Here is a 26,337-nt window from a genome sequence, read left to right on the forward strand (position 1 = left end):
CCAAAGTTATTGACCCCCAAAGGGGATGCCCCATCCCCCATTGTTTACAATGGAAGCTAATAGTAGATTTTCCATTTCTGATAATATCCCTCTTAAAATCTAAGTTGGGTTACATTTGGACATACAGATGATGATGAGGAATCCAGTTTTGAAGGATTTTAACTCTTGTGTTTTAGCTTGGTTGCTGGTTGAGCTAAGGTTTTTGTACTTTTAAAGTTATTGTTGATACCATATTGTTCTTGTTGACCCTCTTTTCCACTTACAGAGCCAGTTTACTGTTTTTCTTTGAAATAAATATTCAAAAACATTTAACCTACTGATGACTCAATTGATGTAATTTTATTGGCATCTATTTTTATTTTTGAAATTTACCAGCAGCTGCTGCATTTCCCACCCTCGACTTATACGCGAGTCAATAAGTTTTCCCAGTTTTTTGTGGTAAAATTAGGTGACTCGACTTATATGCGGGTCGACTTATACACAAGTATGTACGATAATAAGAATACCATAGTAGGGAAATTGATCGATCTGGGCAAGGTATAGAAATTCCAGACACCAAGAACATGAGCATGATACCCTCTCAGGCAAAAGAGAAGAGAAGGAGAAGGAGATTTGGCAAGGAGAATTATAGCTACCAATCCTAGAGTCTGATGTAAAATCCAGCCCCAGGAGCTCCAGGTGGCTGGGTAGGTGGTACTTTAGTGGGGGAAAGAGAACTCCATTTCTTGGGGATAGAATTTAAGCACTGGACACATTAAGAGTTTTGGAGTTAGCCAGTACCAAATACGGGTATCATATCGGAGACAAAGGACATACTGAATGTTTGATAAAAGTTAGGAATGTTTGATAAAAGTTGTAGACAAGAGAATAGGTTAGTGGTGGCACGGAATGTAATTTTGTAGCAAAATGCACACTGCAGGTTCCCAATTGCTGTCTAATCTCTTCTGAATGCCACTCTTTGCGTGGGGTGTTTTTTCAGGGGTTTTCTTCCACCCCTCCCATCTTCTCCCACAGCACTGAGTGTGATGAATTAATTGTAATTCTTCTCTCTCCCTAAATACCAGGAATTCATTGCTTTACCTCACTGCTCATACCTCATCGCTTTACATTAGTGCATCTGGGGAGGGGGAAAGGGAAGACCCCAGTACCAAAAAATGGGGGTTTGGGGTAACAGGAGTGCATTTTGTTGGTAGGATGAAGGTTCCATCTAAATTAACTTGGTGTTGTTTTGCACATTCTGTTTTCCAGTCCGGTGAAGGGATGGTGTGGCTTGACAGTAAAACAGAGTCGTAGCATGAGTGTAACCCAACCATTACATACGGTAATAATGCTATTCATTCTTTTTGGTTATAGAGAGCTGGCTATTCACTGCAAGAGCTCTTCCACTTGTCTCGCAGCCAGGTCATTCAGCAGAGGACTCTGGCTTTGCATGTGCTTGGTCATGTTGTTCAGAAGGTAAGTTAATCTTTGTATAGTTTCCTGTTCCTCTTCATCTACACATAGAACACTTAACCTCTCATTTAATGACTGGGATAGTTCTGCAGTCTTTATGACTGGTTAAGTTCAAGGAATCATGGAGACTGAGGTGACTGAGATCTTCTGGACCTCATTCAGATCCTACAGAAAAAATCTGCCTGTCACCAAATCACCAGTGTTGGTTTGATTACTAATCATGTGCTTTGAGGAACTCTAAATGGCTTGATTGGCAATATAGTGCCAAGGTCTGATATTGGCTCTAAATACTTGCATGAAAATAAAAATGACACACATCACAGAAATCCCCATCTGGTGACTTTAGGTGGATAATTCATAGAGTAAATATTTCATGGATTTTAAAATGCTATTATTTTTAAAAGGAGTAAAATCCTGCTATATAAAGATTCAGATTTTGTACTTGGAATGAATCATACAAAATGAGTTTAGTTTATTCATTATATTTATACTCCTGCTGGATTTTGCTTGGAGAGCAGATCTGTGTTTGTGTGTGTTTGCATATATATTTCATTTTCACAGTTTCTTGGATTTATTCTCCAAATCTGAGTTGATGGGTTTGTGGGTATTGAGGAATAAGGATCAGAACTACCAGCAGCGGAGAAATAGTGAGAGCTGTGTCCAATGGAGTCTCATTGCTAAATGGAAATCCCATTCACACCACTGTGGGGTTCTGTCCAGGGGCTCAGAGTTTAATTAGGAAGCTACCACATTATGGATCACAGGCCACATGATCCAAAAACAAAATAGAAGCTGTTCAGAGTTATACACAATTCTCTTACATTTTGTGGTTATTACTGGTGGTTGAACTTCTCTGGAATTGTGTGGTTGACAATACTGAAATAGTATTAAAAATCCTGTTGTGTCTTGATTCTGCTGCCATGTTAGGTACTCTAAAAGACTTGACCTTGGATCTGGTGGAGCATTTCCACAGGCAGAAAGAGTTCCTCCCACACACTTAACCTTCGATCACTGGCACTGCAGCCCCAAATGCTCCTTAACATAGGCTTGTAATTCTGTGTGCCAACTGCCTGGAGCAATGTCCATGTATATAGTATTTATTTTTGAGTAAACATGTGCGTGTTCAGGTCATGATCAGGAAATGAAAAAAACCTAGAATTCAATTAACTGCTGCCAAACTATGAATGGCTAACTAATAAAAACAGTGCCTATATAGCATATTAAATTCCAGTTGGCTGTGATGATGGATGTTACTTAGGATGAAGTAGACATCTTATTCAATTTAGGATGGCCAAACTTGACCATTAACAGCTGGAAGTAGTGAGAAACTGTATGAAACATGGTTGAAGCCAGACACGGAGCTATCGGGGCAAGGGGGTGCATGCGTTGCACCGGGCGCGCACCTAGGGGCAGAAAATCCCCCCCCGTAGCACACCCTCCTGCGCCCCGCCCCCCCACACATTTACCTTAGTGAAACAGTGCAGGCTGGAGAATCGGCCTATTCCCTTCAGGATGAAAACAGCCTGGTGGGAACTACACTTCCCAGGAAACCTTGCAAGCCCCAAGGTCTCCTGGGAAGTGTAGTTCCCACCAGGCCATTTTCAGCCTCAAGTGAGCAGGCTGCTTTTTCCAACCTGCACTGTTTCACTAAGGTAAGGGGGGGGCAGGGCACTGCGGAGGTGCGGGGCAGAAAACACAGAGTGCGCACCAGGCGCAGTATGGCCCAGCTACGCCTCTGGTTGAAGCTGTCCACACTTACGTGTTATAAACAGGGGTCCACAAATTTTGGCTGGCTTGGTAGTGATTATTATTGGTACAGTTATTATTTATAGTTGCCATTGGTAGCCAGCTGTCTTTAATGATATTCACGGATGATGTAGGGAGAAGCAGGATCTAGTGTCTGATTTTTCACAATGTCCTTTAGAGCTCCTTGCCAGTTCCATTCATGGGCAAAAGACAGGGTTAGTGTCTAGCTTTGCATTGGGCTTCAGAGACACCAAGTGCCTCCAGTCACAGAGTAAAGTGAGGAGTTACAATTGTGAGGAACATAGCAATGTGCATGTGACAAGGGATAGTGTCTACAAAAGGCTAGAGGGCAAAACACATAAATCCCAGGTTAGGGACAGAGACAGAGTATACAAGTGTCTCTATGCTAATAGTAGAAGCATTCGACCTAAAATGGGGGAGCTGGAGTACAGAGTTTTGAAGGAGGACATTGATATAGTGGGCATCACAGAGACATGGTGGAATGAGGAGAACCAGTGGGATGCTGTTATCCCAGGTTACAGGCTCCTCTGGCTGAAGGATAGGACAGGGCGCATTGGGGTGGAGTGCCCCTCATTATCAAAGAGAGCATAGTGTCGCCATAAAATAGACAATGCAGGGGGAGTTGATTCCCACAGAAGCTACTTCGTGGATATCAATACCAGGTGAAGCATAGTTTAACATTAGGAATATATTATCGCCCCCCCTGGGACCAAAGCATGCAAGAGGATTCCTGAGATGGAAAAAGAAATTAGAGAGGCCAACAAAAGCAAAATGTCGTGGTAATGGGCTGCATTTTAACTATCCCCATATAAATCTGGTACGCATACCAGGTCATAGTAAGGAGAGAACATTCCTGGATATGCTAAAATGACTGTGGTGGTTTAGGAGCGAGATGGGTTGTGGAACCAACCAGGGGAGAGGTGATCCTAGATCTAATTCTCCTATGTGGGACCCAGGACTCCGGTGCAGGAAGTCAGTGTTGTTGAGCCGATAGTGGAACAGCCACCACAATGCTGTCAGATTCAGTATCTCAGCATGCTTAACAAGTGGGCAACTACTAACAGGAGTGCATTTTGTTGGTAGGATGAAGGTTCCATCTAAATTAACTTGGTGTTGTTTTGCACATTCTGTTTTCCAGTCCGGTGAAGGGATGGTGTGGCTTGACAGTAAAACAGAGTCGTAGCATGAGTGTAACCCAACCATTACATACGGTAATAATGCTATTCATTCTTTTTGGTTATAGAGAGCTGGCTATTCACTGCAAGAGCTCTTCCACTTGTCTCGCAGCCAGGTCATTCAGCAGAGGACTCTGGCTTTGCATGTGCTGGTTACCTATGCTTTTGTTCTGCATGTGCTTAATCTTTGTATAGTTTCCTCGTTCCTCTTCATCTATTATTACATGTAGAACACTTTAACTCTCATTTAATGATTGGGATAGTTCTGCAGTCTTTACTTATGACGATGGTTAAGTTCAAGGGAATCACATGGAGACTGAGGTGACTGAAGGATCTTCTGGACCTCATTCAGATCCTAAAGAAAAAATCTGCCTGTCACCAAATCACCAGTGTTGGTTTGATTACTAATCATGTGCTTTGAGGAACTCTAAATGGCTTGATTGGCAATATAGTGCCAAGGTCTGATATTGGCTCTAAATACTTGCATGAAAATAAAAATGACACACATCACAGAAACTTCTATCTGCAGACTTTAGGTGGATAATTCATTATAGAGTAAAATATTTCATGGATTTTAAAATGCTATTATTTTTAAAAGGAGTAAAATCCTGCTATATAAAGATTCAGATTTTGTACTTGGAATGAATCATACAAAATGAGTTTAGTTTATTCATTATATTTATACTCCTGCTGGATTTGCTTGAAAGCAGATCTGTGTTTGTGTGTGTTTGCATATATATTTCATTTTCACAGTTTCTTGGATTTATTCTCCAAATCTGAGTTGATGGGTTTGTGGGTATTGAGGAATAAGGATCAGAACTACCAGCAGCGGAGAAATAGTGAGAGCTGTGTCCAATGGAGTCTCATTGCTAAATGGAAATCCCATTCACACCACTGTGGGGTTCTGTCCAGGGGCTCAGAGTTTAATTAGGAAGCTACCACATTATGGATCACAGGCCACATGATCCAAAAACAAAATAGAAGCTGTTCAGAGTTATACACAATTCTCTTACATTTTGTGGTTATTACTGGTGGTTGAACTTCTCTGGAATTGTGTGGTTGACAATACTGAAATAGTATTAAAAATCCTGTTGTGTCTTGATTCTGCTGCCATGTTAGGTACTCTAAAAGACTTGACCTTGGATCTGGTGGAGCATTTCCACAGGCAGAAAGAGTTCCTCCCACACACTTAACCTTCGATCACTGGCACTGCAGCCCCAAATGCTCCTTAACATAGGCTTGTAATTCTGTGTGCCAACTGCCTGGAGCAATGTCCATGTATATAGTATTTATTTTTGAGTAAACATGTGCGTGTTCAGGTCATGATCAGGAAATGAAAAAAACCTAGAATTCAATTAACTGCTGCCAAACTATGAATGGCTAACTAATAAAAACAGTGCCTATATAGCATATTAAATTCCAGTTGGCTGTGATGATGGATGTTACTTAGGATGAAGTAGACATCTTATTCAATTTAGGATGGCCAAACTTGACCATTAACAGCTGGAAGTAGTGAGAAACTGTATGAAACATGGTTGAAGCCAGACACGGAGCTATCGGGGCAAGGGGGTGCATGCGTTGTAATCAAGCACCTAGGGGCAGAAAATCCCCCCTGTGAGTACAATTCTCCATACCGCCTCAATATTATTTACCTTTAGTGGAAACAGTGCAGGCTTTGGAGAATGCGGCCTATTCCTTCAGGATGAAAGTATTGAGTGGGAACTACACTTCCCAGGAAACCCTTGCAAGCCCCAAGGTCTCCCTGGGAAGCGTAGTCTCCACCAGGCCATTTTTCAGCTCTTCAGAAGTGAGCAGGCTGCTTTTTCCAACCTGCACTGTTTTCATCACTACAAGGTAAGGGGAGCAGGGCAGCCCGCGAGGGGTGCGTGGGCAGAAATACAGAGTGCTAATTGTATAGCAGTATGGCCCAGCTACGCCTCTGGTTGAAGCTGTCCACACTTACGTGTTATAAACAGGGGTCCACAAATTTTGGCTGGCTTGGTAGTGATTATTATTGGTACAGTTATTATTTATAGTTGCCATTGGTAGCCAGCTGTCTTTAATGATATTCACGGATGATGTAGGGAGAAGCAGGATCTAGTGTCTGATTTTTCACAATGTCCTTTAGAGCTCCTTGCCAGTTCCATTCATGGGCAAAAGACAGGGTTAGTGTCTAGCTTTGCATTGGGCTTCAGAGACACCAAGTGCCTCCAGTCACAGAGTAAAGTCAAGGGAGGAGAGAGGGTTAGCATTCTCATTTGTGGACCTAATTGCATTCTCATTTGTGGACTTTTGGCTGTAAGGAAACTGTATTTCTCTGCCAATCAGCAATTCCATGGCCATCTGTGAGACACTTGTGCTTTTTTTACCCATATCGTTAGTCCTCCACTCTCACAGTTATTGAGCAGTGCAGGAATAAGCCACACAGCAGTGACTACCATGCCATTTCAGGTAGTGTTGGAAGGGGGTCTAGGCAACTTTAGAGGCTTCCCTCTGAAGTAACATCGTTTTTTACCAGTTTTTGTGATGTGTGTTGCAGGCCAAGGCGGGGGAGTTTGCTTCGTTGCTGAAGGGAAGTGTCCTCCGTGTACTGCTTGATGCTGGCTTCCTCTTCTTGCTTCGTTTCTCCCTGGATGATACAGTTGATAATGTCATTGCTGCTGCTGTCCACACCCTCCATGCGCTGTTGGTCTCTCCAGATGACGAGGTCTCTATCTGTAGAATATAAGAAACTGTTTAACACCCCCCACACCCGACTGTTGATTGCTATTGAATAGATGTCTGATCACATTGGTTCAGGATGGAACCTCCTTTTCCTCTTTCATCTTTTTATTTTGAATGCGGAACTGAATCGAATAAATCCGAATTATTTGTTATTCCCATGCTGTTGAGTTACTATTGGAAGATGTTCAACTGAACAGAAAAATAAGTGTTAAAAATTATACAGTGGCTGTATGCCACAGACCACACTGTCTGTTCCAGTATCATTTACTACAACATGCTGTAGCTCTCTAAAGTTTCTAACAAAGGCTTGTCCTACCCTGTGATTTGAGACTTTTTTTTTCTGGATCAGCAGTTAAGCATAAACCTTTGGCTTTCTGCATTTATACTCGTTTCCTTTCTCTAGTATAACTAATTTTTACTTCTTTAACAGTTGATTAGCAAGAATTAGCTCTTTTGTTTTTCTTCTCAGGAGTATCTTGACAAGACTTTCTCATGGTACCAGGGTATGGTTGTGTATCCTTTTATCCCAAACAAAGGGGATGAAGAAGTGGAGGAGGAAGATGAACAGGAAGACGATGATAACAGACAGACTCCAATGGAAAATAAATCAGGAAAAAAATCAAAGGATGAAAACAAGCCTGACCCAGAAGTGGCACAATATGATGTTATAAAGGTAAATCTTGCTGAAAAGCAATATCCCCAAAACATAATATAAAGAAAATTAAAACCTTTCACTGAATGAAAAGTTTGTTGTATTAAAACTGGCCTTTTGTGATATGTGCAGTGAGATTTCTAATTTGGGAACTGAATATGATTAAATAAATGTATAATAATATTTTACAGTCCTATTACATTTTGTCTAAAGCTTTTAGTCAGTTAAATTAAATAGCACTATGCATGAATGCAACGTTACAAATTATTTCACATGAACACATTTATCATATGTTTAAGTGATGAGTCAATATTTAATATATCTGAAATCCTGTTTCTAACTGTAGCTCCATTATGTCTGTAAGGTCATTACTTGAGGTTTCACTGGAAGAGAAAACAGTCAAAATCTTTTATGTAGAGAAAACTGTAGCCAGTTGTGACTTTTAAGTAGTGTATACATGAAAGTTTGGAAATATGCTTGACACAGTGCAAAAAAGGTTGAACAGACAATTTCTGTTGTCATGCACAAGTTGGCAAAATACCTACATTGTGGAGGAACTGTTTGACAGAAATGGTCAAGTTGCTATGATGTGAAGAAGGATACTTACAAAAGATGTGGGCTGTCTAAACCGAGTTTCTTTTTCCATCTAAGAGGCATTAGCTTTAGTGGTGGGATTCAGCAGATTCCCACCACTTTGGCAGAACCAGTTGTTAAAATGGTGCTTGTAAACAAACAGTTGTTAAATTATTTGAATCCCTTCACTGATTAGCTTGCACCTTAGGATCCTTCCTCCAGTCTGTCTCTTTCTCCATTGGAACAGCCACATGAGGTTGGACAGATAAAGGAAGGCTTAAAACTTTGTTCAATGGAGTGACACAACTTTCCTCCTTCCTTATGTTGGAAGAGAAGGATCTTAATGCTGTTTCCTGCCTCAACCCACAGAGGGAGTTTTACTAGATAGCCAGCAGCTAGATAGGGACTTAGGGATTGTCACCTTTACTCTTATCATGCTGGCTCTATCCCTTTGATGTTAGACTGATACTCTCAGGGACTTCCTTCCGCCTTCTTCTCGCACTCTTCTTCATCTTACTTCACCATGCCTAGAGGGAGGATGGGTGCTCTGTGCATCCATCTCCATCCAGCTAGATTAGGATAGATTAGTGAACCTATCTACCTACCTTTCTATCCAGAATTGAGTTCACTAATAAATACTCTTTTTATTAGATTAGAAACTATAACTGACTCCAATTTTCTTTTGTGCAAGCTTACATGCATGTTGGGATACGCACAGGTGTACATGTATGGTAAGGCTTAGTATTCTCCCATGTTACTGCACAGAAGACCACTCAGTGAACAACAGTTAAAGGTAAGTGCAACACTGTTTTTCATCAAGTGGTTTTCTGTGCAGGCGCACGTCTCTCCCTCCTTCCCTGCTGTGGACAGTTCCTTCAATACTCTCAGACTTACCTCTCAAGGCAGCTTGTCTGTGGCAGCGGTTAGAGAACGGAGGGGATTGTTCCCTCTCCCTTCAACCTCATGACCATTTTGGCGGGAAAATCTTCCCACCCACATATACGCAAGGAATGGAAGGGGATGTACATGCATTGATATCCCTTAGTGAGTTGTGGTTCAATGAGTGGGTTGACTGTTGAAATATATTGTGGTTCCATGGACATGGAAGCTCTTTCTGGTGATTGTTATGAGGCAGCTGTTTCACACATTCAACTCATCCCTTGATGATAAGTTGTTGAGTTCACATACTGACTTTATCATTCTCCATCTTACTCTTCATTCTTTGTGCCTTCTTGGGAACAGTTTAATTTCTGGATCTGAAATAGGAAACGGTTTTGCATCAGAAAGTCCTAGCGGCTGCTGAAACACCCAGTAAGGAAAAATAATCCAATTCATTTCCCTTGTCTTCAAGGGGCTTCTGAAGACCAAGATTCTTCACCGCCTGAGATACATTCTTGAAGTCCTGCAGCCTGTGCCTTTGGTGGTCCTGGAGATCCTAGATGTTCTCATCCGCATTGCAAGGCACTCTGCAGAAGTATGCAGTCAGGTAGGCTGCTTTGTGTATCCTGGTTCAGAGAAGCAGTGAGTACATGGAACAGGTGAAAAGAGAATAGGAAGACCATCCCAAATGCTCCTGGTTTCCTTTGACAGATCATTAAACAGGGGTCTGCAACCTGCGGCTCTCCAGATGTTCATGAACTACAATTCCCATCAGCCCCTCTCAGCATGGCCAGTTGGCTGTCAGCATGGCCAATTGGCCATGCTGGCAGGGGCTGATGGAAATGGTAGTTCATGAACATCTGGAGAGCCACAGGTTGGAGTCCCTTGTATTAGTAGAACTGAAAAATTATCTTTGTTTTTTGTTTGTTTGTGTTTGCAGGTTCTTGATTGCCCTCGTTTGATTGAGACTGTTGTCAGAAAGTTCATCCCTACCCAGTGGGATCCAAGAGTAGCTGAGCCTGGGCAGTTGTTTGCTAATATACATGGAATTCCATGCGCCAAAGCCATGAAGCTGATGAGAGTCCTGGCCTCTGGAGGGCGGAATGCAGCTGCCAGACTGGTAAGTATTGCTTCTGGAAATGGTAATTCCAACAGTCAGAACCTCTTGTACTTCAGCACAATGGTAATTCCAACACCAGAACCTCTTGTACTTCAGCACAAAGGCATCAGTGGGATTAACAACGCTTTGCACTGAAACGAAAAACTGGCTCCTGGGTGATCTTTTGACATAATTGGTGCATGCACACAACATACGTAAATGCAAACATGGCACACTGGAAATATGTGCTTGGAATAAATAATACAAATCTTCCAAGTTCAGGGCTTTGAAGAATTCCTGCATGGGATGGGGGCAGCACTGCAGTTGTAGGAGGCAAGAAGGAAATGATTAAGGGAGGGACACTGAGATGGACGTTAGATGTCACTGGACAGTTGGGAGAGAGGTGTTTGTGCTTGTTTTCAGTACATTTCCATGCAACTACTATTTCTATAGCTTTCTATACCCTGAATGTTGAGGTGTATTTCCTTCCTGTGTTTCTTACTCAATTTTCTTTTATTCTTCTCAGCTTAATAAGTATGAGATGAAGACGCGGCTGAGTCGATTTGTTGCTGAAGATCCTGAAGACCTTTCTCTGAGGAGAGAGGAGGCCATAAGACTGAGCACTGAAGCATTCCGCTTGTGGGCTGTGGCAGCAGGCTATGGTCAGGCCTGTGATCTCTATAGGTATGGAGTGGGTTTCATAACTTGGTGTCAAAGCCAGTGTTCCTGAGTTCCAACTGGCAACCTGTTTAAAAGAAGTTCTTTCTTTCTTTCTTTCTTTCTTTCTTTCTTTCTTTCTTTCTTTCTTTCTTTCTTTCTTTCTTTCTTTCTTTCTTTCTTTCTTTCTTTCTTTCTTTCTTTCTTTCTTTCTTTCTTTCTTTCTTTCTTTCTTTCTTTCCTTCTTTCTTTCTTTCCTTCTTTCTTTCTTTCCTTCTTTCCTCCCTCCCTTCCTCCCTTCCTCCCTCAATCTGGCAAAGCAGTTAGTTGATTAACCAAATCCTCTTGTGTAATTTATACAGTTCTGCTTATTTTTAATTTTATAAATATGGAATTTTTATTCCTGGTTAGGAAAAAGTAAAGTGTTTTGAACTATCAACTAATGTAAAGTCTGTAATTATAACGCCCTCTTCTTTTGTCAAATCACAGGGATCTCTATCCTGTGCTGTTGAAAATGATTCCATCCCTGTCCCATTTGGTGAAGAGTTCTGAAGAGAATTCATCTATATGTAACCTTTCTGTTGAGAGAGCCACTGCCATGGTGACCCTGCTTTCCCAGATAACTCAAACTGCTGGCTGCAGAGCAGAACTACAGGCCCAGCTCATCAGGTATCATGATTGTCTTTCCATAGCTTTCAAATGCACTGACCCTTGTTCTTAAGCATCTCTTTGGAAATCTAGGACTTTGGAAATCAGGCTGACTCATAGGACACAATGGAATGCTTATTCTTCTAGAATGGGGGTTGGGAACCCGTGGATCCCCAGCCACAAACGGCTCTTTTGAGCTTGTGGTGTGGCTCCCGGCCCCATCCTGGGGAGCGTGGGGAATCCCCCCCCCCCCGTAGGAGGAGAAAAAAGCGGTGGCTGCCGGTCCGTTGGCTGCACGCTCCCTGTTCAAGCAGGGAGCATGGGGAATTCCCCCCCCCTTTGCAGAGGGGGGAGAAAAAAGCGGCAGTGTACGTGGGGTGTCCGTCCACCATTTGGGAGGGGAGGGGGTGGCCTGGGCGCCGGTCTCCCTGCCCTGTCCCCGGCTGCTCTGGGGGGCGTTTGGCCCGCCCGATGGGCAGCAGCGGCTTCTGCAGCCTCTTTCCCTCCATGGCAGAGCTGGGGAACTCGCCGTTTGGGAGGGGAGGGGGTGGCATATTTTTTTGTTATTTTTTTTTTAAGTTCAAAATGTTAAAAATGTGTTCTTTACATAAATAAAATATATTTTTCTCTGTAGCATTTCATGGATTTCATAAGCAACACACTATAATTGTTTTATACAAAGTGTAAAGGTAAAAAACCAAAATACACAGTGTTATCTTCATTTTAAATGTCAAAAAGTATTTGCGGCGCTATGTGTTTTCTTTTCCGTGGAAAATGGGTCCAAACGGCTCTTTGAGCGTAAAAGGTTGCAGACCCCTGTTCTAGAAAATACCCCTTTTCAGTGACTGTGTAGCAGATTTCATAAGTATATAGAATTTGCTTTGCTGAATCAGACAATGTTCCATCAAGTCTGGCACTGCAACCGAAGTTATGCAAGAGTATCTGGCAGCTCACAGACAGGGTGGAACAGCGATGGCTATCACTTTTTTAATGTGATCCCAGCATCTAGTCCTGAATAATCTATGTGTATCTTGGTTCTAATGACTGGTTCAGACCATGGTATACAGGAAGTTTTGACTTCTGAAGATTTTTCATCAAGAGGAGAGATGAGAGCACAGGTGTCAATCCCAAACATCTCTTGGTGAAAGATCTCAGGTAATGGATGTTGGACACTTTCTCTGCCTCACACCCTGGAGAACCCCTTGGAATTACTGAATGAGACATACCACTGATCAGTCTTAATATAATCTACAAGATTATGGATCATATAATCTACAAGATGAGGGCCAAGATTATTTACAAGACTGGGCTCAGCAAAGTATCTGAGGCAGGAAAATGTAATACAACTTGCCTGCCTGTATTCTTTCATGCTTTAGAGAGATTTCATTTTTACCTTTCACTATGGGAAGTTCCTTTTTAAGAGTGTAGAGTACCAATTCATGTCAAATATTTGTAATGCTTAAAAAGTTCTTTGGTGTATAGTAGACAGCTGGAATTCTGCCCCAAGTGAAGGGAGTTCTCTCTGACAGTGAGAGTAGCAGTTAATGAATTTGCTTTTTGTGAAATGAGTCAAAACTATTTTCCAGCTATTCTTCCCAGCTAGTTGCAGAGGTATTGTTTACCCATTACAGTAAAGTGACACTTTATCGGAAGAAGTGGATCCAAAAGTGTTGGCCTGACATCTCCAAAATGTGAAGGGGAAACAGTAGAGGAAAAACTATTGTTTGCAAAGCAGCTTTTGTTGATTTTATAAAATGCATCTTGGAATTACAACTTCCCTGTGGTTCTCTTAATTGCAGTGTTGAGAACATTTTAAAAAAATCTTATGCAAAGGAAAAATAACCTATTTAATTCTGTTGAGTTTTATAATGTGAAGTTAAAATAGTGAACTGTCAAACGATAGAAAGCAAAAAGCCTTAATAATAAAAGGGGTTTAGATTCAAAAGGTGAAGATAATTTAAAATTTTTATGTTTAAATGCTGTATAAATTATAACCTAAGAAATACAAAGCAGGAATGGTGACACCTTTCTCTGGAGGCAATTTTATACTGTAAAATCTTTTGAGGGAGGCAGTTTGAAAGAACCAAATATTTGGGATAACTAAGCAGCAAATCTCCCTAGCTTTTCCAATGGTGAAAGAGGGAGAAGATCCTTCCTTTTGACCACTGGAAAGGCTGTGATGGAGGTCATGGGACCATATGTGGACAGAAGGCTGATAGGGTAGCGTTACAGTGAGGAAGGGAGTCAACTGTGATCAAAAGGAAAAGCTGGAAGGAACCCACTGAAAAAGACTGCAGTTCTGCAACTGAAGAAGTCATGGAAGATATTGTTGCAGCTAGTCATGCTAGCAGGCATGCTGCTTTTGAACAGAAACAAGCATTTTGCCAGTGCATCCATTCAATGCTTTAGTAAAACTTCAGGTATGAATTATCTTCATCTTAGTCCTCAGCTAAAAATCCTTCCACTTAAGGATTTTTTCTAGCTCCTTCATGACTTCCCTTCCCAGTCTTAGTCACCTTCTGATTTTTTCGTTACGGTCTCCCTTTTGGTTGATGGTGGATCTAAAAAATAATAAAAATCATTAGACATTTCAATTTCTTCATCATCAATCTTAAAACTGTGTAATTCCTCAGTAGTCATTACTTTTGATATTCTTGATATTCAGCTGTAATCTTGCTTTGACACTTTCTGCTTTAACCTTCATCAGGAGTCGTTGCAGGTCTCCATATTTTCTGACAGTAATGGGGTATCACCAGCATATCTCAAATTGTAAGTGTTCCTTCTACCAATTTTCTCTCCACAGTCATCTAAATCTGTACGCAATTTTATTGTATATGGCCATATGCCTTTACAATAGATCAAAATAGATAGAATACAAAATATATTTAAAAATTAAATATACAAATGTATAAAATACAAATCATATACATGGTGACATTTCCAAAGAAAGTATACAATAACATACTATCACATGGCAAATAGTGGTTATTCATAGAAATTTACACTCTAAATGGGCTTTTTAATGGCACATTTGGATCATAATTTTCTAGCAGCCAAAGTGAAAAGTGAAGCTCTGTATGAAAATCTGTATCAGATAAGAGTCTGTATCAGATAAGAGAAGCATCAGTTTCTTGAGTTCAGAACAAGAATTTAGGCCCATTAATATCCCAGCAAGAAATTTGGCTTTGGTTTCTTTATAGAGAGCACAGTGTAAAACATAATGTGCTGGGTCCACAACTGCTGGTTATGCACAAATGCAGAAGCATAAGACAAATGAGACCAGGCTGTATCTTCCAGCCAATAATGCTGTTGGTATTGTCTGGAAACAGCCATTCTGAGGTTATGTGAGATATTTAGCAAATAGTCAGATCTTACATCGTCTTTTCAAATCAATTTAAACCAAGGGAAACATTTGAACTGAGATATTACTTGCCTATCAAACACGTCATCACATATAAACATTTAGTCACATTAAGTTTAATTCAGCTACAGGGGCAACTTGCATACCATCTGGTATAGAGTAACAAGAGAGAGTGTTGTTATAGCTAGCCCATCGTGACTCATCCTTTTGCCGCATTGCATCAAAGCACAGTCTGTTAAATAAATAATCAGGTGTTGTACTCTGTTTATTCCAACAGAGCAATGTGGATTTGTGTCTTCACTGATGGCAATCCAAGCTCAGCCCTCATTAGAGCTTCAAGAGTCCCCTTGAGCAGCACTAAAATTCTGAGCATAAAAAGGTTTCATAAAGATTCTAAATTTTGGGGCAGATTGTCATTTCAGCCCCACATCTCAATGCCACAAAGGAGTCGGGAATAACCTTGCTTATAAATAGCTTGAGGGCTGGATCTCTTAATCTCCTTTGGTAAAATAAAACCTCAGGATAGCCTCTGTTGTCTCTATTTGGTAAAATAAAACCTCAGGATAGCCTCTATTGTCTTTAAGACTGAAGAACTAATCATTTCCAGTTGAGCTGATCAGTTTAGAGTCTCACTGAAAGTTACTCTCAGGTATTCAAAGGTACTAATTTGCTCTATAAGAGTACGATGTATGCTGTAATGAAACTTCATAGGCATTTTTCTTTAAAAAGCCACTTTGGTCTTAATGGTAAGAGAGCCAGCATGGTGTAATGGTTAAGGGCAGGTGGATTCTAATCTGGTGAACCAGATTTGTTTCTCCACTCCCACGCTCCTGTTGGGTGACCTTGGACTAGTCACAGTTTGTTCAGAACTCTTTCAGCCCCACCTACCTCACAAGGTGTCTGTCATGGGGAGAGGAAGGGAAAGGAATTTGAAAGCTTCCTTGAGTTTTCCTGAAGGAGAGAAAGACAGGGTACAAATCCAAACTCCTCTTCCTCTTCTTTGCCTGGATTCTTTATCAACCTTTTTAGGCCTATATGCTTGTTAGGAAAAGCAGTCCCGGTGGGGGAGACTGGGCCAGATAGCCTCATTAAGTATCGTTTACATAAAAAATTAAAAAGCAGGGGAGCCTAAACTCATCTCTGTTTTACTCTGTTTTATCCCTATATTGGAAGATTCTCAGTTAGGGATCCCAATGGGAGGGAGGGAGGGAGGGAGGGAGGAGAGGAATGGGAAGGCTGCTGTCAGGCCAAGCAGGAGAGTGCCAGCTTGCCCCCACTGTTCTGTGGAACTTGGCTTGGTATTTGATTGGCATAGTCACCAAGGGAGACATTATTATTTTATTATTTTAGACTTCTTATTTTAGACTGAGTTCCTTCTAAGGGATCAGAAGCAGGGATGTTATTAATGCCAAGTCTAAGTTTAAGTTTGCTCTCAGTTCTATTGCAAACCTCAAAACGAATAACATGTTGCAACAACAAGGATGTAATAGCTATACAATTGATAACATTGGCATTTCTAGTGGTTAAAAAAGTAAAAGCATCAGCTGAAATGTCAAGTCTAGTGCTATGCAAATTGTGTTACTGATAAAATGATAGAATTTCTTGCAGTCTTAAACCTCAGACATTTCAGAAATATTGTCTAGAGCTACAAAACGAGTAGATCTGGGGATGCCTGGAGCAAAGTAATCTCTAATTTTAGTTTGCTTTGATGCTGGGGAGAAATCAAGTCTCCCAGTTCACAAGCATGCTGGCTTGCTCCTGTAGCTAATTGCAGCTAAAGCTGCCAAGAGTTGGTAAATTAACCAAATAGGTAAGATGGGTTACAGTCCTTCAAAATAAGAATTTATTATCTTCAGCCAATTGCTCCTCACTATACCTCGAATGTTTGACACTAGGAGTTTACTCCCACTAGCATCTGACTTACTCCAGCTTCAAGGGGGTTTACATCATCTTCTAACTAGCGTACATTAAGTACCAACTACAAGACTTGCCAGGTTCCAGAGAAGGTTTACTACCGGTATACAATACAACTATAACTCTTAACTGGAAAGAAGTTCCAATCTTCAAAGCATTGAAAGGCCGGAGCAAAGCTGGAGCAAAGTCATTTACAAGGTCAGCTATCCTCTCTTAGTCAGACAAAACATCCAAACTCAGCAGAGTAAAAAAAAACCCCTCTATTGTAACAGCCAAAGAGTTCTCTACAGCCAAGAAAGCAAAACAAAAGGGGGAAAAAAGCTGTAGGAGACTCAAATCATGCTTCTGCCTTGTCGCCATGTCTCTAATCCACCTTTCCTTATCTTCTGCATATAGATTGAACAAATAAAATGCATCCTTGTTTCTCACTTTTGCCAGTTGGTAACCATTCTCCTTCTCCATATTCTGTTTTTAACAGTAGTGTCTTGTCCAAAACACTGGTTGTGCTTCAAACTAATCTGATCTGGTGGTACATACATTTCTTTTAAAATCGACCTTACCATGCTATGATCCTTGCAGTCAAAACCTTTGCTGTAATCTATAAAACATAAGTTGATTTTCTTCTGAAATTCTCTCATATGCTCCAGTAGCCAACATAAACTTGCAATATGATTTCTAGTGCTGCTTCCTGATCAGAATTCTGCTCAAATATCTGACATTTCTCTTTCCATATATGATAAGTCTTTGTTGTAAGACTTTGAGAATAGTTGTTGCAGTCTTTGACGTCTCCCTTTTTTTGATTTGGAATGTAGGTTGTGCATTTCCAGCTCGTGGGCCATTATTTTGTTTTCCATTTTGGTTGGCATGTTCTTGTTAAAATTTTGATGGAGTCCATTTCCTGGTGATTCCTTTCTCGAAGTTGCTTTGAGTGTGGCTTTCATTTCACTTTCTAAAATTGCAGCATCGTCTTCAAAAGAGTCTTCTTGGAAGGAATCTGTCATCCTGTCATCTCTTCTGTTTAGTTCTTCAGATGTATTGTTCCCATCTGTTTTTTATTACATCCAATTCATTTAATGTATTTCCATGTTGACCTTTCAGCATATCCAACTGTGTTTTAAATTTCCCCTTGAGTTCTTGGGTCTTGTAGAACAGATCTTTTTCTTTTCGTTCTTTTGCTGTTCTCTTATGTCTCTACACTGATTGTTATACTCTATGTGCCAATCATTGGAATAGTGCATTTACACTTCTGATTCTTTCTGCCACTTTTACTTTTGCTTCTTGTCTTTCGTAAGGAATTTTAAAAGTTTCCCCAGTCATTCATTGAGGCTGTATAAGTAGAATAAAATAAATCTGGCAAAAGACCTAGTGAAGCAATCACATCACCATGTCTCTCCATGTGTAACCTAGTATCACACCCTCTGCCACTGATATTCTCAGCGAACAAGTTGTATCACATCAGTTGTCCTTTATTAGGATAATTCTGGTAGTTTTATATTTTTTCTGTGTTCTATTATGCGCTTTTACTTTTTCTTCCATTCTCCTCCTCCCCGGATGTGGGAGGCAATAGTCTTTTGTAGAAGGATGAAATTAATAGTGGTATTCCCTGGGGATTCAGTATTGAGTCCAGTGAGTGTCTGTATTTATTCCTGCTGTAGAAGTGGAAGTAGGCAGTGAAATTGATTGAAAACATAATCACTTGGGTGGGTGTGAATAGCTAGCTTGGTGAAGAGCTGTAAGTTACTTTAATGCAACTGAGTGGGGCAAATATGGGAGCACTTTGAAATAAAGCATCTGGGAAACAGTATTTTAGGTACACACCAGGTAGAAAACCCACCTTTCACCATAGAGGCTAATGACTGGTGTGTTTAGCAGTGAATGCTGTTGCAAATATAACATTTTTTATCTGGGTAAATTTAACATAGACTGCTAAAATGGATAACATTCATTTTCATATGATTGTGGTATCCACATAAAAACATCTTCAGTTTAATTTGGAAGCATAGCAAGTTTAGATGAATTTCTCTAGGACCCTTCACAAGGGGAATCTTAAAGCATGCCTAAGGTGATATAACTGGAACTTTCTGCTAAGGCATTTCCATTGTTTCCAAACATGGTATGTGTGTTGATTCCTGAATAATCTACTTTTATTTTCTTCTTCGGCTTTCCTCTTTTGTTCTCTTCATGTTGTGTTTCTCTTGTTCTTTCCCCCTGTTCTGTTTTGAGCACAGGGATCTTTTACTTTAAACCAAAAGCAATATTTTGTACTTTCTCCCTTTGTAGTGCAGCGAACTTGGGATGAAAAACAAATTCAGGCTGTCAGCCAACCCACCCCTTTGTGAAAAGGATAAACCTGAACAGTCCAATGGCTGTGGAATTTTAAGTTTCCTTATAATCGTTTTGCATTTCTGTTAACATTTTGCAGGAGTGGCCCAGAAGATGGAGATCAGATTCCTCCTCCACCCGTCTCCTGGAGTCAGGTGTCAGGTTTCCGAACCCTGATTGAAACTAATTTGAAAAAATGTCTGAAAGAAATATCTGAACTGGATACCTGGCAGGCACTGCAGCCTCTTGCAACAGCCTATGTGGTCTACCTGGGGTTATATTACAACAACTGCAGCGAGCAGGTGAGGCCTGTGCAAATGGTGCATTCTCTTCTACAAATGTCTTTTGAATTGCTTTTATATCCACTACACCAAACTTTCCAAAAGGTTTGGAGTAGAATCACGGAATAAAATGCAGCAGCCTAAAATGAACTTTTTGCAAGCGTTGCTTACTTTCTGTGACTTTCAGCCTGATAATCTTTGGGACTTTCTGTAAAGTGGAATTCCTATTGTTGTGTGAGAACATACACTAATTAATAGCCATGCTGTAGCCTCAGGGTTGATTCCACTGTAACCCTTCTTACTCAGTTGAAATTTCTGCCGTCCATAAGTATACAATCAAGAGTAACCTTGATGGAATAAATCTATAGATAATTCTACCGATTCAGATAGGACTCTAGGATTAGAATCCTATCGTGGAATTGCATTTCTTAATTCATGTTCAAGAAACAATGAAGCTGAAAGAAAGGGTTTTTTTAAAATAAACAGCTCTTGGTTTTCAGTTTCAGTGTTATCATTGAGGTAGATCTTCAGTATCTCACTTGCAGTGAACAGTCGAATGCTCTTAAAATATTAGCAAGCAAATGAAAATGTACATTATTAAATGTTGCCCTTTAATTTCTAAAAACAATTTTGAGGACTGTGAGTGAGATCTTTGTGCATTCTGTGTGTGAGTAATGTGGCTGTTCTCTGAAGCATGCCTGTGCCGCTCCCATGTGAGTGTGTGGGTAAAACAGAATGAAAAAAGAGCAAGTGGAAGCAGAGATTCTGGTGGGACAATTGCAAGATCAATGCAGTGTGTATTTGCTGCATGGTGATCTGCTTAGAATACGCAAGGAAGAGGGGATGACTTGCAGTTAGAAGAAACTCAGTCATTTGTTCCAGATACCTTGGCACTCTTGATCAGTTGCTGATTCTGTCGAGAAGGCAATAATTCCTGAGTGGCACATCCCTTTTTTCCTTATGAGCAGAGTGGCTGGACAAAAGAATGGAACTCCTTGTCTGGGCTTTGTCACAAACACTTGGCATTGTTTAGCCTCACAGTGGAAGTACTAAGGCAGTTGGCATTAGCTTTTGCACCGAAGGCCCAGTCTCTGTCCAAAAGTGGAACTTGTATTTGAGGGCTCTTAGGCAGATAACATCATCATCAGGCAGATGTGTTGTAAGATTGTATCTGTTCATGCAAACATACTGTCCGAGGTGTTAACACAGGGTTCATCTGCAGTGTTCTAAAATGAGAAGGAAACTAAATCAATTGGTCTGACCAGCTACGAATATTAACTTCACATGGAAGTCTTCATAAAATCTCTTTTTTTGTATTCTCCATAGCCATCAGTAAATGTTGTAGACTGCTTGGAGGAAGTGGAGCGTCTGACATTTGAGGTGATGCTGCCTCTTCTCAACCAGCCAGCCATGCAGACCCAGTGGGAAATGCTCAGGTAGATATGTTCCCAGCACAGTTGCTGCTGCAGGTTAACAAGCCATGGGGAACTGTGTTCTATCCTCAGCTATTGGTTATCACACAAAAAGCCCTTTGTAGGTGGGTCCCTCATATCTGCAAGATTGCCCCTCTATGTATGCTCTGCCACAAAGCTTCGCTTATCTGAGCAGGATTGTCTACTGTTGGAACCCTGCAAATAGGCAAGATCGATAACTGTCCATACACAAGCATTCTTTCCAGCTACCCCCATTGTATGGAATTGTCTGCCTGAGGAGTCCTGAGCTTGACTTGAGAAGGCAGACTCAGCCTGCATGTTGAAATCACTAAGGACGATAATCCTTGGGGCTCTGAGCCCCAAATTCAATCCCACCTTTGTCAGCTCAGCCAGTAGGCTAGGCAGATGGTACACCAACAGTATCCATTTCTTACATTAACATGTCATGTTCAATATTGATGCCTTGTTTCAGAGTTCTGTAATCCTAGTCCTGTTACATTGCTCATTATATCTCTCAACCTGTTGATTTTACTGACTTACATTATGTACTCTGCCCTGAGTCTCAGCGCAAAAGGCAGACTATAAATAACATAAATAAATAAATAAATAATATTGGATTGGTTAGATTACCTCTGTGTGCTGCAAAGAAGTCTGGATACTGAACAGGAACAGAAGGGTTTTCTGCTGTGCTTGGTCTGTAGAGGAGGATTTTTTTTGCATGGTGGATTTGCTTTCAGAGCAATATATAGCAGGACCTCTAGCCACATTATAATGTAAGGATCCAGCTACTGCCACTAAGTGTGGGGGTGTCTAAATTTTCCATGCAGTTAAAGGCAAGCTTGCTCAAATAAAAATATGACCCTGACATTGTCTGAAATAACTGATGGTGAGATAAATGCCATTATTGTGATGCTTAGAATAGACGTGAATCAGTTGAGGATCCATCAGTACTGGCAAAACATTAAATGTACTTTCAACGCTTCATTGAAATGCAACTGTATTTTATTTACTCTTAAATTGTGACTGTACCACCATTTCAGATCTAAGCCTGGGATCCTTATGTGGCTTCTGCTTTCTAACTCTTATCCATCTAAGTGGTCCAAGCAAGTCATTTGTAATTTTAGATCAATAGGCATCCCTCTTGATTCCCTCTATAACTCTGATGAATCCCAAGCCTTTATGACATTGAAGTAGAGGGTTTTGGACATTGAAAGGCAAACCTTGTTCTCTCACGTGCACACGATTTGTTTGCTGCTGAACTTTGGTGGCATAATTCCCACCCATGGAACTCTCTCTACTTATTTTTCCTACCTCACATTCCCTCAGCTTTGACAATCATTTATGTTGGCTTGCCTTAAGCCACCCTTTGGGGTAGATATTTGTATATACTCATAGTAAAAGACGATGCCCTGTTCTCAGAGACAACCCAAAATCTTAGCACTTGTGCTACTCCACTGTGAGTTCTGTGTACCCCAGTGGGGAATATTTATCAGGCCGCTATTAAAGGGGGTACCTTGTTTACTAACAAGGAAAGAGTACACTATCTTTTAGGTGATCAGCACACTCACACAACATTGGAGGTAGGCAAATTTCTTTCAATCACTATAAGGATATGTGATTCAAAGTGCAATTTTTGGTAACTTTTTATGCTCAATACTAATAAAGGTTGATGATGAACTGTGTTTTATTTATTTTGAAATGGCTTACTGCATGGATTAAAAAAACGAGTAGCCTTTTTTTTTCAGTAAAAGCAATGTCTTTGGTGTATTTTCATTCTTTCTCTTTGTCTCTCTCCCCCAACAGGCCCTGCTCAATTCTGTGCAATCCTCTATCCCGTTCCCCAGTACCAGAGTCTGTCCACAGCATTGTATCGCTGGGTTGCACTGGAGGCAAGCCCCCAACATATTTAGTGGGCTCAAAATCGCCATTTGCCTTTCTTACTTCCCTCCTTGTCCTTGTCAACAGCATCACTCACATCCATAAAGGGCTGATTGGTGAGGTAGGTTACCGTCATTTTATTAGGCTGCTGTTTGTGTAGGAGGAAGGGTCCTTAAAGTTGCCCTTCGCCATACCTGAGGCAATGTAGTAATGGCAGAGGCAGCCCAGTTATTACAAAACAGAGAGTTGCAGGAACCCTATGATAGTTATGCTGGATGAACCCTACTGAAGATCTTTGGACCCCTTTGAGAAGCGTGGGAATACAGGATAGAAATATTTTAATAAATAAAGCTAACTTGTGTATGTAGTAGGAAAATATATTTCCTTTACTCACCTTATTGCTGTTTTCATATCCAAAATACACTGTATAGATCAGGGGTCCTCAAACTATGGCCCTCCACATGTTCATAGACTACAATTCCCATGAGCCCTACCACTTGGCCATGCTGGCAGGGGCTGATGGGAATTGTAGTTCATGAACATCTGGAGGGCCATAGTTTGAAGACCCCTGGTATAGATGTTCGCCCTTTCCAACATAAAGAACCAAGGACATAAGTGGATAAATCCGCTACATCTTCCTGGACCTTCTTTATTTTGAATGCTCATGCCTGCTGTCCCCGTCCCCTCCCCCAATTCTCTGTTTGCATCAGAGAATCATATTAAAGTGCTGCTTTTGTAAAAAAACCCAGTATGCCTTGCACTGTTAAACACTGATCTTTATAAAAAGATCACTATATTGCACCGAACGACTATTAGCAAGACTTCCCTTTTGGTAAAGTTGTGCCTACCATTTTGTTTCCCGTGGCAGGAACAGGAAACAAAATGGTGGGCGCAACTTTACAAAAAGGGAAGTCTTGCTAATAGCCATCTGGGGCAATATAAATGATCTTTTTACAAAGATCGATATTTAACAGTGCAGGGCATACTGTTTTTTTTTTTACAAAAGCAGCACTTAAATATGACTCCCTGACACGAATAGAGAATCGTCACTGTTTGAAGCAGTGGAAACATGCTGCTGAACTTCTGCCTAAGGATGCAGGACCGCACTTCATTCATTATGTTGAATGGAGTATAGAAGGGGTTACCAGCAGAAATCAAAGTGGTATGCAGATGGAAAGGCTAGAAAATATTAGTGAGTAGTTATGGTGTAGGTAAAACTGACGGAAGGTGAGAGAAAATGGGGAAGATGAAAAGTACTGAATAAATGTATTACTAGTTAAACCTAACACTCTTGGTGGGAGGAGTATCAGGAGAGGCTGTCCCACTGATACGATGGTCCCAGACTGTTTAGGTTTTGAGAGTCAATATCAGAACCTTGAACCTGATCTGGTACTCTACCTGGAGCCCCTGCAGCTGGTGGAGCACTGGCTGTACATGTGCTCTCCATGGAGTCCCTGTAAGGACCTTCACCACCGCATTCTGGATCAGCTGAAGTTTTCAGAGCAGCTTTAAGGGTAGCCCTTTGTAGAATGAGTTACAGTAATCTAATCTGAAGGTGACCACTGCATGAATCACTGTGGCTAGATCAGGGCAAGATAGGAAGGGCACCAGTTGCCTAGCTTGGCAAAGTTGGAAGATATCTGGCTCCATTTGTGACCTGTTCTTCCAGTTACTAACAACATGTTGTTTTTTCACCCACCTCGTGAGACTGTATACTTATGACATGTGGATTGGTGAGATGGACAAGAGGTCCTTGAACAAGAGAGAATTCTGTTTGTAGTGCCTTGTTTATGTTAAAGTGTTTCGAATATGTGCCAAGAGCCAGAAAGAACGTCTGACTGCTTTCTTATGCAGCAAGCAGGGATTAATAATCTGGACTATATCACTTCTCCTTCGGTAGTTTCTGCCAAAGAATAAGTTCTGGCAGCTGATTTGCTATATGTGTGAGTGTCATTTATTAAGTAGTCAAAAACATAGGTAGGTGATGACGGAGAAGAAATTGGGTTTGGCCAAAGAGCTCAAAGGAGGCAAGTAACTGCAAATTCCTTCTTCCTTCTTATTTGGTTGGTCATGATTTAAAATGCATCTATCCCTGCATGAGTTCAAGATCTGACCCTTGAATAAAGCAAAACTTATATCCAGTATAGACAAAATTACATTGCTACAGAAAAGCAAAACTTAGCCAATTATTGATTAACAACTCCATACTGCACCAAATGAGAACTAATCAGACAACCTTGTCTACTTCCTCTTTTAAGACCCTTAAGGCTTTTTCTTAAAACATTTCAAGAATTAAAGTAAGTTGTTTGTCTCACAATACACTGTTTTTATTGTGTAAATATTTGCTAGTAAAGTGCTAACACTGCTAATGAGCATATTTTAACCTCTGAGCTAAGAAGAGTATGGGTGAAAACGTTATTTCCCTAACTCAGCAACTGACTTGATATTTATAGATACTTGAAAGTGCATGGCTGGTACATTCTATGACTGCTTGCTTTAGCATTTTAATGTAGCTGGGCTTTGACCTTTCATTGACATTTTTTTCCTTCAGTGGCTGGGGGGGCTCCAGCCCCACTCTCCCGTCCATCTTCTGCTACAGCCTGCTAGACCCCTCCCCTCTCACAAGTGAGAGGGGAAGAGATTAAACTGACACCTGAGTCTTCCTCCTCTGTCCCTGGTGATTTTCTTCCTTGATAGGAGAGGTCCTCCACAGGGCAGCCTCACAGGCCTCACAACCGCACAGGCTGTGCAAGCCCAAGGTATTTACTGATGCCTCATGGAAAGAGGGCCTCCTGCAAGTAGGCAGGAGCTAATTCCTAATTCCAGGAGCAATATAGGCACCTGTTCAACAAGTGTTGGTGTCCAGCCCCCTTTCCTGGCTTACTTGAGAAGACTGACGCAGCTACTGACCTCATCTTCCCCTGCAGCCCCTGCCCCCGTTCTTCTGATCAGTTTTGGGGTGAGTAAGGATTTTAAGGATCCTGCTGCCATAGCATATATCGGTGCCACAGTTTGCCCCTTTCCAGCCAACTGAATGCCAAGGGAACGTTAAGAGTCCAGGCATCTATGGTGAGCCTCAACCCCCTCCCCGCTGTCTTGGCTTTGATGGGACAGCAGGCTGTCACAGCTCCTGGAGGGACTCTGATGTTGCCTCCCCACCTTGGAGCAGCTGCCAGTCAGGAGAGTTGCTTACCAGTGTTTTACCACAGGGTGGGACAAAGAAGCGACAAGTGATTATTTTCTGTCTAATTTAACTGTTGGTAACTGTTTTCTACAGTATGTCTGTGTGCTACGTACAAAGGGTCTGAAGGACTACCTGCTGCAGAGTTGGACCATTGGGCCACCTTCAATATCCCACTCCTCTGTGTGGCTCTTGCGCCATGAATACCACCTGCAATATTTTGTCCTTGCACTGGCTCGGAAAATGGTGAGGTCTATGCTTTAAACATATATTCTGATTTATTAATAATATAATTTTTAGGGTGGAAAAGGAGGAAGGTAGCGGGTATATAGGTAGAGAAG

General features: G+C 41.2%; 1 protein-coding gene across 3 annotated transcripts in view; it reads left to right on the plus strand.

Annotated features, from left to right (window-relative positions):
- Positions 1-26,337, plus strand: part of RPAP1 (RNA polymerase II associated protein 1) — an 80,385-nt gene that overhangs the window by 31,122 nt on the left and 22,926 nt on the right. For all 3 annotated transcript variants that reach the window (XM_048486081.1, XM_048486082.1, XM_048486083.1), the window contains exons 10-20: positions 1,354-1,455; positions 6,934-7,101; positions 7,588-7,791; positions 9,695-9,829; positions 10,163-10,342; positions 10,848-11,005; positions 11,468-11,647; positions 19,324-19,525; positions 20,831-20,940; positions 22,741-22,936; positions 26,093-26,242. In XM_048486081.1, coding sequence (XP_048342038.1) covers positions 1,354-1,455; positions 6,934-7,101; positions 7,588-7,791; positions 9,695-9,829; positions 10,163-10,342; positions 10,848-11,005; positions 11,468-11,647; positions 19,324-19,525; positions 20,831-20,940; positions 22,741-22,936; positions 26,093-26,242 — 1,785 coding nt within the window. The remainder of the gene's footprint in view (positions 1-1,353; positions 1,456-6,933; positions 7,102-7,587; positions 7,792-9,694; positions 9,830-10,162; positions 10,343-10,847; positions 11,006-11,467; positions 11,648-19,323; positions 19,526-20,830; positions 20,941-22,740; positions 22,937-26,092; positions 26,243-26,337) is intronic.

Source organism: Sphaerodactylus townsendi, linkage group LG02, assembly GCF_021028975.2.
Source record: "Sphaerodactylus townsendi isolate TG3544 linkage group LG02, MPM_Stown_v2.3, whole genome shotgun sequence".
Lineage (NCBI taxonomy): Eukaryota > Metazoa > Chordata > Lepidosauria > Squamata > Sphaerodactylidae > Sphaerodactylus > Sphaerodactylus townsendi.